The 17681-nt window shown below is 39.6% G+C and overlaps 1 protein-coding gene across 1 annotated transcript in view; it reads right to left on the bottom strand.

Annotated features, from left to right (window-relative positions):
• DMXL1 (Dmx like 1) overlaps positions 1-15362 on the bottom strand; it is an 81979-nt gene extending 66617 nt beyond the window's left edge. Inside the window, exons 1-3 of the mRNA XM_082497087.1 lie at positions 15242-15362; positions 6140-6265; positions 382-459 (exon numbers count right to left, since the gene is read on the bottom strand). Of these exons, the coding sequence (XP_082353213.1) occupies positions 382-459; positions 6140-6265; positions 15242-15328 (291 nt within the window). The 5' untranslated portion in view covers positions 15329-15362. The remainder of the gene's footprint in view (positions 1-381; positions 460-6139; positions 6266-15241) is intronic.
• Between the last annotated feature and the right edge of the window lie 2319 nt (positions 15363-17681).

The raw sequence follows: 17681 nt of genomic DNA, 5'->3' as shown, positions 1-17681 counted from the left end.
TTAAATAAGAATTGTAAAACATCAGGACATAAAGGCTACACGGGATGGTTAAAAAAGAATTCCTATTGTAATGGCTATACTCTGGAGAACAGGGGCATGTGTGTCTTTTTGGGTTCTCAAATATTTCAGCTACGAATTTTAAAGTTAGATAAATCAGTAATATGAAACATTATAGTAAGACCTGTTTCCTTTAAAACTATTTCAAATAACATGTCTGTGCCCTCCTCCTACTATTTTCACTTCCCAAGGACCATCTTATCTCTCAATTGTGTTCCAGCATTAAAAGACGACATCAAAGAAATCTTCAACTTTAAAGCGAACCAGAAATTGAGTCAGGCTTTATAACTGAGTAAATGAATTAAGGAGTGATGAATTACTTACATTATGATGACTGCTGTTCTGCTTCAAGAGGCTAACTGGCTCAAAGATACAAATCACATTTCCGTAAGAAGCTGCAATCTAAAGCAATTTATATTTATATGTACATAAACACACATAGAAGAAACAAGTTATAGAACAAACAAGAATAAAATGCCAACTTTTGATTCTACTTTTAACCCTCCTTGTAAATTTGAAGCTCACATCGAAGTTCCCTTTCAATAACAGAGAAATGACATCTTGCAAAAATCATGAAGTGAGTGTTGATGATAAGAAAAATACAATTCTTTATTTACACATTAGTCCTGCTGAACTACTGAGAGTAAAAGTGGACATGAGCATTTTTATTTTCTTTTTATATCAGATCTACAATCGATATTCTTTCCATGTTAAATCAGATAAACACTCAAAGGATCCTGCTGAGTTCCCAGTCTCACAAATGGAACCACAATACTGGTTCAGGGTATTTTGTGGACTTCCCTGGCATAAGAACATGCTACATTATAAAAAGTAAGTTCAGAAGTCACAAGCTATGCAAGCTAAACACCCAATGCAGTGAACTGCAGAACAGAAGAACTACTAAATGCTAACATAAAATACTTCCAAAAAAAGGTGCAGTATGGTCAGCTTAAATTGGTATTTCAAAGTCTTATTCCACCAATGTTATCAGCCAGCCCAAACTTGCATTAAGACAAAATTAAGAGTATTTTATCTCAAGATATCTCTATAAATGCAAGCTTAAAAGACTTGCTAAGAAGAGCCAAAACAAGCCAAATGTACGTTAAAGACCTCATGCAGACAGCCCGAGAGAGCTGTCACAAGGCAACGTTGCCTAAAACTACTCTGAAATACAGATTTACAGAAATGAAGGAGTTTGCATAGGCCACGCATAATGGACATCCTGCATTCTAAAGTGATGCTTAATGTTATAAGGAGCACATCTACAGTTCTGATAGGCCATAATAGTAAATTTCCTATTTCTGTGAAATTCTGCCTCAGAGAGGATCCACAATTTTCCTTTAACAACATTAAAGAAAGACGGAGTCACTTTATAAAATACATTTTGATTTCAGTATCAGCCACAACAGCTTTAGGAAAAAAAAAAAAAAAAGCACTAAACTGTCATACCTACATTGTTTCTATTATTTACAGATCCGTTAATTACAGATGTACATTATCTGTACAAATGTACAGATCTGCACAGATCCTAAAATCCATAGATCTGTACCTTCAAGTGAAACCTTCCGCATTAAAAAAACCCAGATAGTTAAATAAATTTCTATAACACTAGAAGCCTAAACATCAGCCTGACCCAAAAATGCCAAGAATAATTTTGTCACAGTTACAAAATCCCTGAAGAAACTTTTTCCTTACATCTTCGACTAACGTTTGCCATTTGCCCTCTAATTCTCTTTAACTACCTCATTCTTTTATTCTCATCATTCTATTCCACACTCCAACAGCAGTTTACATAAACTTATATTGATTAGATTCTTCCTTTTTCCAAGTGTGGACAGCTCTTCCATTTTTTATTGTTTAGTGGGTTTTTAAGACAAACTGACATTAGCAAGACAAAATGTTAAACAAACGGTGTCCAGAGCAACTGCTACCCCCTGAAAGTTTCCACAGGCTTCCACAATGATAGACCCACACTGACTAGTCCTCACTAAGCAGCACACCACCAAAACGAATACTGCAAATTTGTGTTGAACACCTTCCCAAACTACCACAATAATCACCCAGACATCAACAAAATATCTATTGCAGTCCCAAGTCCTGTTATTAGAAATAAGATGTGTTGAGAAGCCTTACTGAGCTGTAAGAGAGAGTTTACAGTCATACCTAATGATAGATAGTGGTAGTGAGTGCACCCTCAGCAAGGCTGCAGATGACACAGAGATGAGTGGTGCAGCTGATTCACTAGAGGATGCCACCCAGAGAGACCTTGACGAATAGGCCCACGTGAATCTCATGAAGGTCAACAAGGACAATGCAACATCCTGCACCTTGGGCAATCCCCAGTATCAATACAGACCAGAAGAATAAATGGATTGAGACCAGACCTGCAGAGGAGGACTTGGGGATACTGGTGGAGGAAAAACTGGAGATGAGCTGGCAACACGCATTTGGCGCCCAGAAAGCCAGGGTGGCCAACTGAGTGAGGGAGGTGATTCTCCCCCTCTACTTTGTTCTGTTGAGACCCCACCTGGAGTACTGTGTCCAGCTCTGGAGTCCTCAATACGAAAAAAGACATGGACCTGTTGGGGCGGGTCCAGAGAAGGGTCACAAAAATGATCAAAGGGCTGGAGCACCTCTCCGATGAGGACAGGCTGAGAGAGTTGCGTTTGTTCAGCCTGCAAAAGAAAAGGCTCTTGGATACCTTATTGCAGCCTTTCAACACTTAAGGAGAACTTACATGAAAGATGGAGAAAGACTTTTTACCAGGGTCTGTAATGACAGGACAAGCAGTAACAGTTTTAAACTCAGAGTAGATTTAGATTAGACACAAGGAAGAAGTTTTTTTGCGATGAGGACAGTGAGACACTGGAACAGGTTGTCGAGAGAGGCTGTAGATGCCCCATCCCTGGAAACATTCAAGGTCAGGTTGGATGGGGTTTCAAGCAATGCTACCTAGTGACAAATATCCCTGCCCATGACCTGGGGATGGGGATTTGACTAGATCATCTTTAAAGGTCTGTTCCAACCCAAACCATTCTAGGGCTCTGTAAGTCTTGTACCACCATATGAAAATAAAGCACCAGTCCTTGGGGCAACAACTTAGTTCACTGTCACCACTTTGTCCAAAGTAGGAATATAATTGGCAGCATCAGCTACTCATTTTATAGAGTTTTAGTATAATCTGAACAGTATCTTGATACACTTATGTTTTTCTCCACCAGGCCTCCATATTACATAGAAGCTACCAAGATTTTTCTCATTCATCAAGAGGTCTGTAACTCAGTTACTAAGTCACATTATCTCTCACTACCAAACAGCAGAAAATAAAAAAACACAGAACCTTTGAAAAGAACACAGAGACTGCCTACTAAAAAACAAATAAAAACCCCCACCCTAGTACAGTTCATGAAATTATAAACCTTGAATTCAAAACTGAGCTTTCATACTCAAAATAATTCTACTTATGAAAAAAAAGTCTTATTTTAAAATGTCTTATTTAACAGGCTTACTGTTTTTACTTACCAATTTTCTACAGGTAGCCTATTAGCATATAAACTAAATTAAATTTTTAAGTAGTACCTACATTTTTCTTTGACATCAGTAAAACAGTAAAATAGTTTGTTCCATAAAGAAAACACTTCATATACATGTAACACTGCAGTCACCAGCCATGACACTAAAAACTTTGATTAGACTTTTCAAATGATATGAAGCTAGGACTATCTTCCTTGTACCTTGATAAATATTTGTACAAGCCAAACCATGTAAACAAAGTTTTGTCAGGTTTTAATTAAAAGTTTTGGCCTGAATTCTTATGTTCACTAGAGGAAGTGGAAAGAGCCTTGTAGCTTATATTGCGTGGAAGAAGATCAAGTACTGTACCCACTTACAAATAAATTGTTGACTACCAAGTCGCATACAACCAGAGGCAAGAGATTGGATTCAGTGGCCTAAGAATAAATTCTCCTGTTTGTGAAACTAGTCCTTGCAAATCCACAGGAGACTTTTAAAAAAAGTTGATATACGTACACCTACAAACATGTGTAAACAAACATATACACACATGCTTTCCTGGGATGATTAAAAATTCTCATCTGTTTACACACACACACACACCCCATCTCATTCTTGGAGACAGAGAATTAAGTTTATTTCCAAAAACCAAACTAGGAAGAGAACAGATAGTACCATGTTCCCCCTACCCTTCAAAGCCAAGGGAGAGGTGGGTAATACATGAACTTCTAAGCTGTTGCTACTTCAAAGTAGCTTCACAACGCACTCACTTCCCAATAAACTAGAATTAAATTTAGGCTCAAGGATTGAGAAAAATTCCAACTCATTGCTTTTGTAACGAGAAAATAACTGTTTTAGAAACCAATTCTGTCAAAGGGAGAAAGACAGAGATATTTCAAAGGGAGTAAAGGCCAGCTATTATGGAGAAAACACTTGATAGCAGTTCTCAGCAAAGTAAAAAATTAAAAAGGTATATAATTCGTAAACTACAAATTACAACTGGATGCTTTCTAGAAAAGGTTCAAAATTGCAGCCTAAATAAGCTAAATTAGTTGCATTCTGCTTCTTCCTACAGATTTTAAACAACAAAGAATAATATGGACATAAACTGAAGAGAAATCTGTGTGTCAATAGTGATGATGAAGCTGTACGAAGAAATTCCATCCCTGCAAAAGTGAATTGGAAATGTATTGAACAGTCTGGTCAATAAGCTGATTCCTAGCCATTCACTGCTTAGTATTTCAGCACTCTGCAAATACATATAGTCTAATTGCTAACAGCAAACAATACCAATTTGCAGAACGAAAATGACCACATAGGTCTACTTCAGAAATGAAAAAATTCTAAAGCTTAATAAGCTTGATCATTTGATACATTCATCTTTGTTAATTTACAATTCCAGGACTGCTTGTCATTTAAATGCATACAGAATTGCTATTCTGGAGTCAAGATGACCTTGCAAATTTGCAGAAAAAATTTATAAGATTAACCGTTATGTGTGACCCGCATGTATTAACATCCATCAGTTAATACCTGGCCAGTGAACTCAAAAAAGCTTTCGAGAGTCAATGAAGAAACACATGCAGTCTTTATGGCTACAAGGTACCACAGACGTAGAAGAGAACATTTCCTCATTTTCATTTATGTTCCTTCATTACCATTGCAAGAGTTCATCACACAAACATTAAAAAGGAGGAACGGAGAGTAGCTGGGGATCACCAGAGATTTCACATGTAAACATGAACTGGTTTCCATGCAGACCTCTTGTCTCAAGATGGACATCAGAATCTAACTAAAGCTCTCATTAACTCGTAAGGCTTGTACTGATTATCTCCTCACCAGGACAGGCCTAAAGAAACCAACAAAGTAAAAAAAACCCTCTTAAATTAGCCAATCTGTACCCAGACACAGTTCCTACTGTGTCTGTGAATAGCTTAATCACACCGTGACATCCCAATGGATAAAGTTACCTGGTTATTTCTTTTTTACTGTAAGAGAACTAAGGAAGACCTCTGTAAAAGGACTTAAAACCTAATAGTGTCTAAAATACATCATTTCTGATCCAGTTTACCTATGTAAGAAAAACAAAAGCTGAGAACTCAAGAAAGCAAAACCCTGTCCCAGAGCAATTTTGAATTTTATGAATTGCTTGAAAGGGATGTTATTTTTCTGGATGACCTGAAAGTGATTTTTGTGGAAGTACTCATCTGATGCCAGCCACGAATATCTCAAAGCATGTCAATGACATGCCCAGTAGTGTGAAACCATAGTGAATGAATTAAATTTGCTTCCACCTTACTCCTCTTTTAGTCAAATTCTTGCTATCTCCTCTATGCAGCCCTGCACTTATCTTTATCTTCCTGTGCAGCCCTACACATCTTCTACAATCTCATAACTACGATTACTATTTCACGTTCACGGTGCTCCTTTCCACAATAAAGACATGAAGCAATTGGCCGTTTTACTATTCACTCTTCTATATTTGCTTTAACTTGCAAGTATCCACACTCTTGCGAAGGTGCTTAACATGAAATTGCCAGAACATTATTAGAAATGCTGCTCTACATACCTTCCCCTGTTGCATTGAACAGTCCACACATCCCACCTGAATGTTTCCATGTTTTGCTCCAGGAATTATCTGTAATCTTTCAAAGTCAGTCCCCAATACCACAATATCACATCCTGATGCATAGGCCTAAAAAGAAAAAAGAAACAAGAATTAAGCAAAGCTTTAGTTATTTTTGGCATATTGATGAAGTATGAAACAGTATAGCCCACATATCCACACAGAACACTATAGACAGAAGTACTGGCAGAGATCAAACAGATGTCTACATTTTAAATCAAGCAACAGAAGTGGCAAATTACTGTCCCTCCATGCTTAGAAGTGCATCACAACACTTGTGTAACAACCTAACAGTGCTTCAAGAAAGAGGCAGGAAAAAAGACGAAGCTATGAAAACTTCTAAGAGAAAGGCAAAAGCACGAAGAACAAAGTTCATGCAAGTAGGAAAAACTACTGTATTTCCTAGACTGGAGACAGAGGCATTTAAATTTTTATTTTTTTTCCTCAATAGGGAGAATAGAACTAAGGAGCTAAACTGGTAGAAAAGCATTTACTAAAGAATTTAGTAAAGGAAAAATTTGAAAAGGTAATAAAATGAAGATTAGTTATAGTGCTTTCAGGCTTGTTGAGTCTTCTGTTACTTGCATTCCACAGATAAAATTTATTTTCTCTTAAACTTATATTTTCACTACGTAATTTGATATATCTAACACATTCACAAAACTAGCCGACTGAGTACTGCAATGTCTGAGTCAAGATTTCTTCCTATCTTTATGCAAGTTTTGTTAGAAACTGAGTACAGATTAAAATGGAGATAAAGATTAAACACTAGAGAAACTTGTGGAAACAATAGTAAGCAAAATCATCCAATAAATGTACAAATAAAGCACTCAAGAATTAAAGTCCTAGAACAAGGAATGCACATCCATTAAAAAGTTAAAGCCAGGAAGCCAGCAACAAAATTAAGAGCACAAAAAATAGTATTCTGTTAGAGAGCAAGAGAACATAAAAGGTCCAAAAATGCCATTTGAGTTGGCCATTAGATTCAAGAGCAGAACAGTCTCACAAAAACTGCAGATAGAAGATTTCCATATACCAACATAAATGATCGTGCCTTACAACCAACCCTACTAATTTCTGGTATATTAACTAGAACACTTTTGACTTGAAAACATTAAGAGATATTGAATGCTAGATTTGCGAAGTTGAAATCTGAGGATCATGTTTTCAGATGTTGCACATGAAAGAGTACTTTTAGCCAAGCCTGACCTAGCCTATCATACCGTTATATACATTAAAATAAATAAATAATATGGAGGTTTCAGTCAAAAAACCAATTCTCCCCACAAAGGGTTCAGTGATATTTCACAAAACAATATTATCCAGAATACTGTGATCAGCACTCTCAGACAATATTCAGTTATTTCTTTCCAACCAGCAGACCACCAGCCACCCTTGAAAAAAACTGATAATTGAAAATGCTGTCTAGAATGCTTCTGCAAACTAAATACAACCATGCATTTATTTATAATCATTTACTATTGGTTAAGTTTTTGAGCCCCCTTCTGTCTCCTCTTCAGCTTGAAGAAGAGGTTCAAGCAGTGTAATTCCCTCTGTCAAAAGAGCAGCATTTATTACAAACTGTCACATTAAACCACAGGCTCCAAAGATTCACTTAAAACTCATTCCAAGAGGAGATTGAGTCCTACTTTTTCTTCAAATGTTAAAGTGATTATTTTGATATCAAAATGACATGAACTTTGGACCTGTTTCTCACACATTTTTTTCTTTAGTTAAAAACCATCTCACCTGGTGACTCACTGATTAAGTCCCTAGTCCAGCAGCCAAAAGTTATTCAGATGAACTGTATATACAATTTTTCCAAAAGCCATTTTGTTGAATTTAGTGTTCCATATGGAGGCAATTTTAAGGAAAAAAAAAAAAAAAAAAAAGAGCTTAACTTTAAAGAGAGAACATGGCTTTATTAAAAATACCTTTAAAAGACTGAAGTACCAAAGACTGTATGAAGCCCACCTGCTCTTCTGTATGCCCCTCTAGGCCTCAACAGCATCTCATAGACTTACTAGACTAAATTTCTCCCATTTGGTTCTCTCCATTTCTAGCTTCACAGGCAAGCCTGAGATCATGTAGCGTCACATCACTACAATATCTCCACCATGGTGAGCAAGAACTAGCATATATAGGAACACATACCATCATTCTGGTAATTCACGTTACCTGAAAAAAAAAATGACATTCTGGGAAAAAAGAATCACTTCTGACATCAGTCTATTCAGATGGATTAGATCATACTTGGTCACCTTGACTTCCCAATCCTCAATAAGCTGCAGAACCACTGACTAGCTCATAAGCCTGTAGAGCTGATCTGTCCCCAGAGAGGTAGGAAGGGGGAAAAAAAAAAAAAAAAAAAAAGGGCATTTTCAGAGAGATTCCAAATATAACTACAGACAAGCAGAAGTATGATGACTTGGAAGTTATTTTTGACATTTAGTCAATGTTCGCCTGCAGGAGAACCACAATTTCAAAGACAAAAGACAAGGGATGCAGAGGGGAATTAAGCTATGTATTTCAGAGAAAAAAAAAAAAAAAAAAAAAGTGTCTGAATAGAAGAACCAAAACTGTCTGGCAAATGAAAATGCAACAGGCTCCCTTTTCTTCTGTTGCCTACAATCCCAAGCCCATTACACCTCACACTGACTGGACACTTTGGGAGGGAAGCTGTAGTGTTTCCCTCCTCTTAAGGTGTCCTTCCTTTGATTCTTTATTGTCCCCAGTGCAACTCATCCATTAGACTGTCTCTGTGCAGAGAAGTCACATCCTCACACACTTTCACTGGAAGCCAGACTCCAGTTCTGAATGAGGTTTCTAAGCAGTAGTATCCTACGAAGACGTTTCTCTAAATCAAGAGCGAAAAACTAACTCCTGGACTAATTTTACACTTTTACTTTTTCCATGTCAGAAAATTGTATGAGGTATTTTAGCACAGTATAATAGAAGTCAGTACTCAGGATTAAGGGATACTTTCTATACCCTTGCAGTCTCGCAAATGGAACAAAAATGAACCGCGCTCACCAGACAACTTTATCTACATTTTACTGCAAGACTTGTCCACAATAGTTTGTATGTCACTCGTTTTCATTTTGACAGAAGATACTGAGATTGCATTTTTCATAAGTTATGGAAACTAAGAAAAAAGGTAATTCAAGTGTTCTATTATGTGTGGGGCAAGAAGCAATTTCAGAGCATATTCATACTCCTGTCTACATTACCTGCCCCTTGGGGTGGGGGGACAGGCACACAGGAGAGGAGACAAAATGCTGCCAGAGAGTTCAATTAGGAAAGAATTCCTGAATATATTTAAAAAAAAATAAAACCCCAAGATGCCTTTTTAAAGCAAGCAGAGCCTCTAAGTGTGATTTTGGCAAGCCATAAAAGCCTTTCACCTTAAGAATGTCCTAGAATATTTACAAGAAAGTCGTCTTTGCACAATGGGACAAGTAGATAATGTTGACATTATCATGTTCTTGGAATGTTTATTAAACAATGCTTTGTTCTTCTGTTACACAAACAAGATAGAACTAGTTCAAGCTACATGAACATGGATATCACTAGCTGTTGACGTAGAAAATACAAGTCTGAAATTAGGAAGTGAAAGATGTTTCAGGCCTGTGAAAATAAATGTGATTTTGCATGCAGTACTGGGTTTTTGCACAATTTCTACTCATTCTTTTAATCAGATGACAGCTTTTATTCCTAAAATCGTATTTCTTTGGAGAAGATTACCAGATATTTTGACAATACCAGTGCTTTAAAAGCATGTATAGACAATTGTATGAACTATTCCTATTTCTTTCTAAAAGGGAAGCCTGATATACACAACTCTTAAAAAACAAGAATGGTACGGGCAAATCACACTCTACTCTCAACAGAGGAAAAGCAAACGAACAGGGGTCTTGACTTCTTACATAGCCCAGCACCTCTAAAGCAATTATTTCCCTTATACTCGACCCTCTTTATATATTTCTTCTATGTACTGCCATACAAAGTTTTTGGTATAGTTTCTGCTACAGCTACATAAGCACTGACACATTATCTTGCACGAACTTTATTTAACCTACATCTCTTACGTGAAGGGCACAAGTACACCCACCATAAATTGCCAGCTATTCTCCACAGGTGAATGCAGTAGTACGTGTGTGCACACTTATGCGTTTACAAAGTAATATATATATAAAAACACATGCCAATATATGGGATGAACATACAAGCTAGAAAGATAATGCAAAACTCTGTGCTGGACCCAAGGTCAGACAGAACCACCCAGCTGAAGCAGACCAAGGGAAATTTATCAGTTCACAGTAACTTATATGGAAATGTTCTCTTCCCACTATAGCTATACTGGAAGCTTACCAGTTCAACAACCCACACTGTCTTTTGCTTCTCTTGTTTTGCAACTGAGGTAATTCTCAAGCCACATCAAGGCCATTTTTATCTCTGATGGGTCTCAAGGGTTCTTATGTCCCTTGCAAAAGAAAGGGAGCAAGTCCCAAAGGTCAGGATGCCAGGGCTCACAATCAAATTGACCGATTAAAAATATTTTATCAAACTTCTATGAAAGCTGAATGATATTTATATCACATTTGAAAGTGGAAGTTTATAATGGTCGTAAAGGTACCTATTATACCTTCGAGAAGATTCATTTCTGAGTTTAAAAGAAAAAAGCTATTCCAAGAAAATGGATTGTAGACTAGGAACCAAAACACACTATGAAAAAAATTGAAAAACTAATCTTTACAAAATACAGCAGATACCTGGTTCTCCTGCTGGATTGAACATGTAAACATAATACACTGTCAGTCTGCAAGGGCTAAATACTGTTTATATGCAACACAAATAGGCGCAGGTGGGAGAGGAACGTTTCCTTGTGTCTCACTTCTCTTATTCTCCCCCCTCCTCCCCCCATCAGTTCCTCTTCTAAGACAAATATACAACAAAGGTCATTTTTATGAAAAGTAAAGATAAAAATTAAAGGCAAATAAATCTATTAGTCAGGTCATACTGCAATAACATCTGTATTTTTCTCCTTTGCATGGAATGGTCAAAATAAAAAAGAACAGTCACCATGAACCACATGGTACCTTACTGAATTCCTCCACTAAAAAAAAAAAGAAATCTCACCTGTGCAGATATAAATTCGCACTAGTCTTTTCAGCATGGTCTCTCCCCACTGCCATTATTGTATTAAAACTTACTCTAGTCTAAGTATTACATTTAAATATCTTATTTTAAAAAATAGTTCTTTCATTAAGAAGATTGATTAAACTTAAGAAATATTTTTTCAACATCCTCAGAAAAAAAACTAACCTTCTAATCTGTCAAAACTGCTTGAACTAATATACTTCTTTAAGTGGCAAATTGATTGGCCATGCACTTAGAATCAGGTCTCACTGAAACTGCACTTTTCATTGAAGTGTAAAGAGGTTTTATCTTTTTTATATATATTAATTCAGTTAAAAAAAATAATTTCTTAAGTTCAAAATAGGCTAATGAGAACACTGGGGGGAGAGGGAGGGGGGAAGTAGTATCAAAAAGGTTTCCTTTCCTTTTCTAAATCACAATCAAGAAGCAGGACTAAATAGTGTAACTTCTTGAGTGATTCTTATGACCACTCTGTTAATTTTCTTGACTACAGATATACATGGAGTTCTAAATACAAAGAAATTGTTAAGTATTTTCTAGACAGATAAGTAACAATCTTATTGAGCCACAGAATCTACTTTTATTTTCTCATTTTATTTATTATATAAAATTTACAAAGCTGGAAATCTTTATATCAAAAAGTTTTACAAAGCTGGTAATCTCTATATCACAAACCAGTATCTTCAGAAAATTCAGTGTGGTCTTGACCAAACTATCCCAAAACCACATTTTCCAACTGCTTTTCAACTTAACATTTGAAGTTCACAGTGCTGTCAATCATACAAAGCAAGTCTCAAGTCCAGAATGAGTTTAATCACACCAGAGAGGAAATCTGTCCAGAAAAGATTCTGATTGGATTGAAATAAGCTATTCAATTTACCTTTCTTTCCCAAATTTTTACCCCTACAAACAACCACTCTTTTGTGACTTCCATTAGCAGTCTTCGGACTTGTGCTTGTAAAATTGCTATTGCTCACAGTGATTTTTTTCTCCCCTCTTCTCATACTTGGAAAAAAAAAAAAAAAAAACAAAAGGGAAAAAATATTACAGAAGAACTGAATAAGCAAAAATGCACAAAACCAACCAATCAAAAAAGTGGTATCAACGCTGGTTACCCAATAACTTAAGATACAACTTCAGGATACTGCTGTACTAGTTATTACTATCTGATGAACTTCTCAAAAAATAGTTTTTTTACTAAATGTTTAAGATCTGAAAACAACAAAAGAAAGCATGGGATGTATTCCACTGTGGAAAAGTACACAAAAAATAATTAGATTTCAGGAGAAGCACACAGAGTAAACAGTTAAATTCTGACTTCTAAGGACTGAGTTCTCTTTAATTTAGTGTACCATACGTTATTACCGCCTGCTCTCAGTGGATGAAGAATAGGCATGCTTGTGAGCCTTATTCTATATATAAATAAAAGACACGCCAAAACCTCTTCATCAGTGTTCCCTCCAAGGAAGCCCATGCTCCGCTTGACACTTCACATCCTAGAAAAAGGCGGCCAGTACAACAAACCTGCACACAAATAGGACAAGTATCTCAAATACCATCTTAAAACAGAACTGCACATACTCAAAAGGTGCCTGCAATTAGTGGGTACAGGCACTTTTTACTAGTTTTCATTCCAGTTTTTCAGAGTTTAGGAGAATAATATGTTATTTTTAGCTTGAAACTGTAATATTATAGAACTTTTCACCTTCAGTATTCAGTACAGTATATCAGACAGTATTCTGAACCATACCGTAGCCAAAAAAAAATAAAAAAAAAAAAAAAAAATCAAGGTATTACAGACCAAGTTCTCCAGTCAGACAAAGGTAATGCACCCCACCTGTTGAGTACATAACCCTGAAATATCAACTCCTATATAAAAGTTCCCAGCCACAAAACCTGGAAGCATAGAATTTTGCCGAGACATGGAGTTTTCTTCTATTTCTAAGGTATCATTCAACATTATTTATACTTAATAATGCATATATCATGACTTCAGACACGGGGAAAAAAAATATCCATTTTTCTTGTTGGATTTTCTAACAGTTAAGTCTGCCATTTCTTTCCAAAAAGGCAGAAATTCACTTCAGTACCTTTCCCTTTTTAATCATTCTGAGCAATCCTGTCAACAAAGCATTATAAAATGAGTAACAGCAACAAAAACAAAACAAAACAAAACCTGATGCAGTCAAGGATATTTCTGTTAGCAGTTTTAAATCTGAGGAAGAGAAATCCATTAATAACCTTCTGTGCAAAAGGACAAAACAAGGCAAGATGAATGTGTCTATAAGAAACACTGTTACTATATTTATGTCAAAATAGCTCTTGCAAAAAAGAGACCATAGAAACAGCTACTGAAAACTGCAATTCCCAATCATTCCTTCCTTTCTCCCCAAAGAGAGATTCTTACTCTTCTTATCCATTGGGGAGGTCTAACACTTTTGATAAGTTAGGCCATAACAATCAGCGAGTGCTTCAGTGACACCAATAACTTGAACTATTTCCCTCAAAAAAGAATGATATCAAAATGGGAAACTTATGAGAACATACTTCAAAAACTTACTAGCATTTCCCTGTAGAGCAAACCACTTTGTCAATTACCAAAGGGTTTCCCACCACTGGTGGGTCTTTAACATTTCTGGATATGTAAAATCAGAAAGTTTGGCACAGTTGGAATCTGAAGTCCCAGTTGCTGCCATTTAAGAAGTCTTCCAACATGAACTTATTTACAGGATTCTTTTGGAAGCAAGCACATCACCAGACAAGACTACAGATAAACGGACTTTGCAAAGCCAGCCTAGCTGTGGGGAAGCAGGTCTCGGGTGTTTCGCTCTGAATGCTGACTGCACCCCAGCTTTCCAGCACTGACGCTGCACCGCTGCCATAGAGGGAAGCTGTGAGTAGCCAGCTGGATTTAACTGCATATACCAGATGGGGCAGAAATAAGTTTCTTAATTCTTCCATTTCTACCTATCATTCCCCTATCAAACTCAAAACCACACTATGCTGTAGTTAGGGGTAGCCAGAAAAGGTAAGGTTAAAAATACTCAAACGTCATGTACCGAGAAACTTGGATGTGTCTTATTTCATTCCTCTTCAGCCCAAAACAGACGGCAAGAAGGGTGTATTTCAGAGGGAGGGTGGGAAGAAAAGCACAACAGAAGACTGTTTACAAAACAAAAGTGAAAGGGAGGAAAGCAGAAACACTAATAAAAGGCTTTAGCCTTTACTAAACAATGCGAGTGTTTTTTTCGCCACTCTATAAATACCGACAGGGAGCTCAAAGACGGTTTTAAAACCTGAACGCTACGGCACGGTGCTTCAAGATCTTCTTCAACTACGACCCGTGAGGATTTTAGCTACGCGTCTGACCGAAGGCGAGTGCTGAAATTCCCTTCCACAGACAGTCGCACGTCCCGGCTGACGTTTATGTAATCTTTTACCAAAGCTACCATATTCCTGCGCCGGCAAACCCCGCTGCGGGCCGCCTGTGCCCCCGCCCGCCTCCGCCGGGCACCGCGCTCGTCCCGCGGCCCCTCCGGCCCTGCCCGGCTTACCCACACCACCCCCACCCACCGGCCCGGCCCGGCCCAGCCCGGCCACCCGCACCGCGGGGCTCGGCAACCACCGCCAACCCGGGAAAGTTCTGCACTCCTGCCCCCGGCAGGCCCCGGGCAGGTGTGCCGCAGGCCTCTCGGGGAAGCCCTCCCCCTGCGCCGGGCAGTGCTGCTACCGGCCGACGACGTTACCGGCGGCGAGCCGCCCCGCACCAAAGGCCGGCTGCCGCCGCCGCCGCGCCTGACGCAGCCGCTTTAGGCACCGGTTCAGGCGGCGAGGAGCAGAGGCGCGGGCCCGGCGGAGGCGGCCGGGCCCCGGCGGAGGACTCACCGTGAAGGGCTGGTCGTGCAGGCTCCCCACGGAGAAGCAGTTGTCCCCGGGGTTCACGGCCCCCGTCAGCACCTGGTGCAGGTTCATGGCGTGAGGGCACCGCCGGCCCGCCGGCCCCTGCCGCTTGGCCGCCCCTCGTCCCGCGGGCGGCGGAGGAGAAGGCGGCAGCGGCGGTACATACTGCGGGGCGGGGCGGGGCGAGGCGAGGCGGGGCGGGGCGGGGCGGGGCCGAGAAGCGCAGCGCCCCCTGCCTCCGGCCTCGTCGCCTGCCTGCGCGCCGCCCCAGCTCTCGCGAGAGCCAGCACCGCACCGCCCCTCCCCGCCCCCCCGACCCACCCCCGCCGCCCGGCCGGCTCCAGCCTCCGCGCGTGCGCGCCAGCCGCCACGGGCGACGGCAATGGAGGGGCCAGGGGGCGCGTCCTGCCTGCGCGCGTGCGGCCGGCGCGTGGCGCGGGGGGCGGGGCCTCCCCTCAGGGCAGGCTGGGAGGGGGTGGAGGGTGGAGGGCAGCCCCTCCAGAAGCCTTCACGGTCAATAGGGCAGGCTGAGGGTAATGGTAGCTCAGTGATGAATTTAAATTTATTATTAAAATAGGCTTGGAAAATGCGGCTTAGGCCTGGTGAGTCGATGTGGCTGATCCAGGACACAGGCCTCAAAAGTTGCCAAGGTTGCCGCTGGGCCTCCTGCCTTTCTGGAGCGGGCACAGGAGTTGGTAACCCATACAAGAGTCAGTAACCCCAGATGCCTCCCCTTCAAGCCAACAAAATTTCACAAGCAGGCGGACTGGGCTGCAGCCTTTCCGTAGGCCATTACCAGAGGGAGCATCTGGTGGTGGGAGGTGGGGTTCCATGAGACTTGGGAAATGAAGACGTTTTCCTGGGACACTAGATTAGCTATAGGCAACCAGGTTTTTCCACCTTCCTCATAACATGAGAAAAAAAGGAAATGGGAGCCACATAGAATGGATATTGCTTTACATACAGTTTAAGAGCGGGATTAGTGGAGGCTGGTTTGGCCCAACGAGATGAGGTAAGGTCAAGTCAGGCCCAAGAGTGACAGGCAGTGTAACCTGTGTGTTCGGATGACAGGAGGATCTTCAGATCTGTCCTACCAGGGCACCTCGCCATTTAAGTAGGTCTTCACCTCTAAATGGACTGAAAGATGGAGGTGTCTCATGGTTGTGACAACGCATGGCTGTTCTCTCTGCTACGCTGAAAGCACTTTATGTCTCGTTATTAATATTTCTAGTAACTAGTTTTTAGTATTCCATTAATTTATCATATAAACTTCAGCATTACTTGTGTTTTCCCTCATAAATTACAGCTCCCATATCAATTTTCATTCTTACAGTTAGAGTATCCCACTACTGAATATTAGAGCCTCTTTCTGCCCACCAGCTGTTCCAAGAAATAATACAAAATCAAAATCATTTCATGATGTACAGGCATAACTTTGTGTATCAGATCCCACAATATTTATAAGCTGATACTATGTATCTGTACATGGCAATACTTTTTCATCTTGTGTTACTTTTCCAATTATTGTGTAAGCAAGGTCCACCTCGTACTCTTTGGGCATGGTGTCTCACACATTATTTTAGTAAATATAAGCCTTGCATCCTTTGAAAAACAGATTGAAAAGCATCTCACCATAATACTGGTTGCTGCAATAATTCATGCAAATGAAAAAAAGATTTCTCCTGTTTTCTAGAGCCTTTCTAATGTGAGAAAAATCCATTAGATTTGGTACTGTGTATATGTAGACATTCCTTCAAAGAGCCATGGTTTTCTCATGCTGGTTATAAACTGCTATCACCCTAATCACTTTTGTTTTGCAAAGGATCAAAAAGCTTATCAAATTATACTGTCAGTGAATCGTGATCTTACCCTTGCCAGGAGTGCTGATCACTGATTAGTGACCTTATCCTTCTGCCAGCTGCAGAATCTATTAAGCAACCTTAGTGGAGTCTTAAGTTAACAAAAAATATTTTCATTGGGTTCTAAGCAAGAAAGTGAATTATACCTGACAACAGTAAGAGGCCCTTATTTGTCATTTTCAGCACAGTCGTCTACTTCTGGGTTCAGACTGTGAACCGCACTGTCTTTGGTTGCAGCCAGCTGATACTTCTTCCCACAGGGACTGCTCTGGAATACACTGGACAGAAATGATTGGAGATGCTTGAGAGCTCTATAGGTTCTTCAAGCTTTATTCACTCCACAGGTGTAAAGCATACAGGATTCGCAGTATGATGAGATAGCAGGGTAACAGTAGGCAGCAATCCCAGACACCAGTCTGAGGAAGGTGAAGAATTCAGGAAGAGGAGGAAACTCAGGACACCAAGTAAAAGAATGAAAGGAAGAGTTTTACTGATAACTGCTTTTTAATCTATATCTAATTGCAACACAATATGATATATTTACAACTGACACACCCTAACATGCT

This window comes from Vanellus vanellus, assembly GCF_965231255.1.
Source record: "Vanellus vanellus genome assembly, chromosome: Z".
Taxonomy (NCBI): domain Eukaryota; kingdom Metazoa; phylum Chordata; class Aves; order Charadriiformes; family Charadriidae; genus Vanellus; species Vanellus vanellus.
The sequence above is the reverse complement of the archived record's forward strand: the minus strand, read 5'-3'. Positions and strand labels throughout refer to the sequence as shown.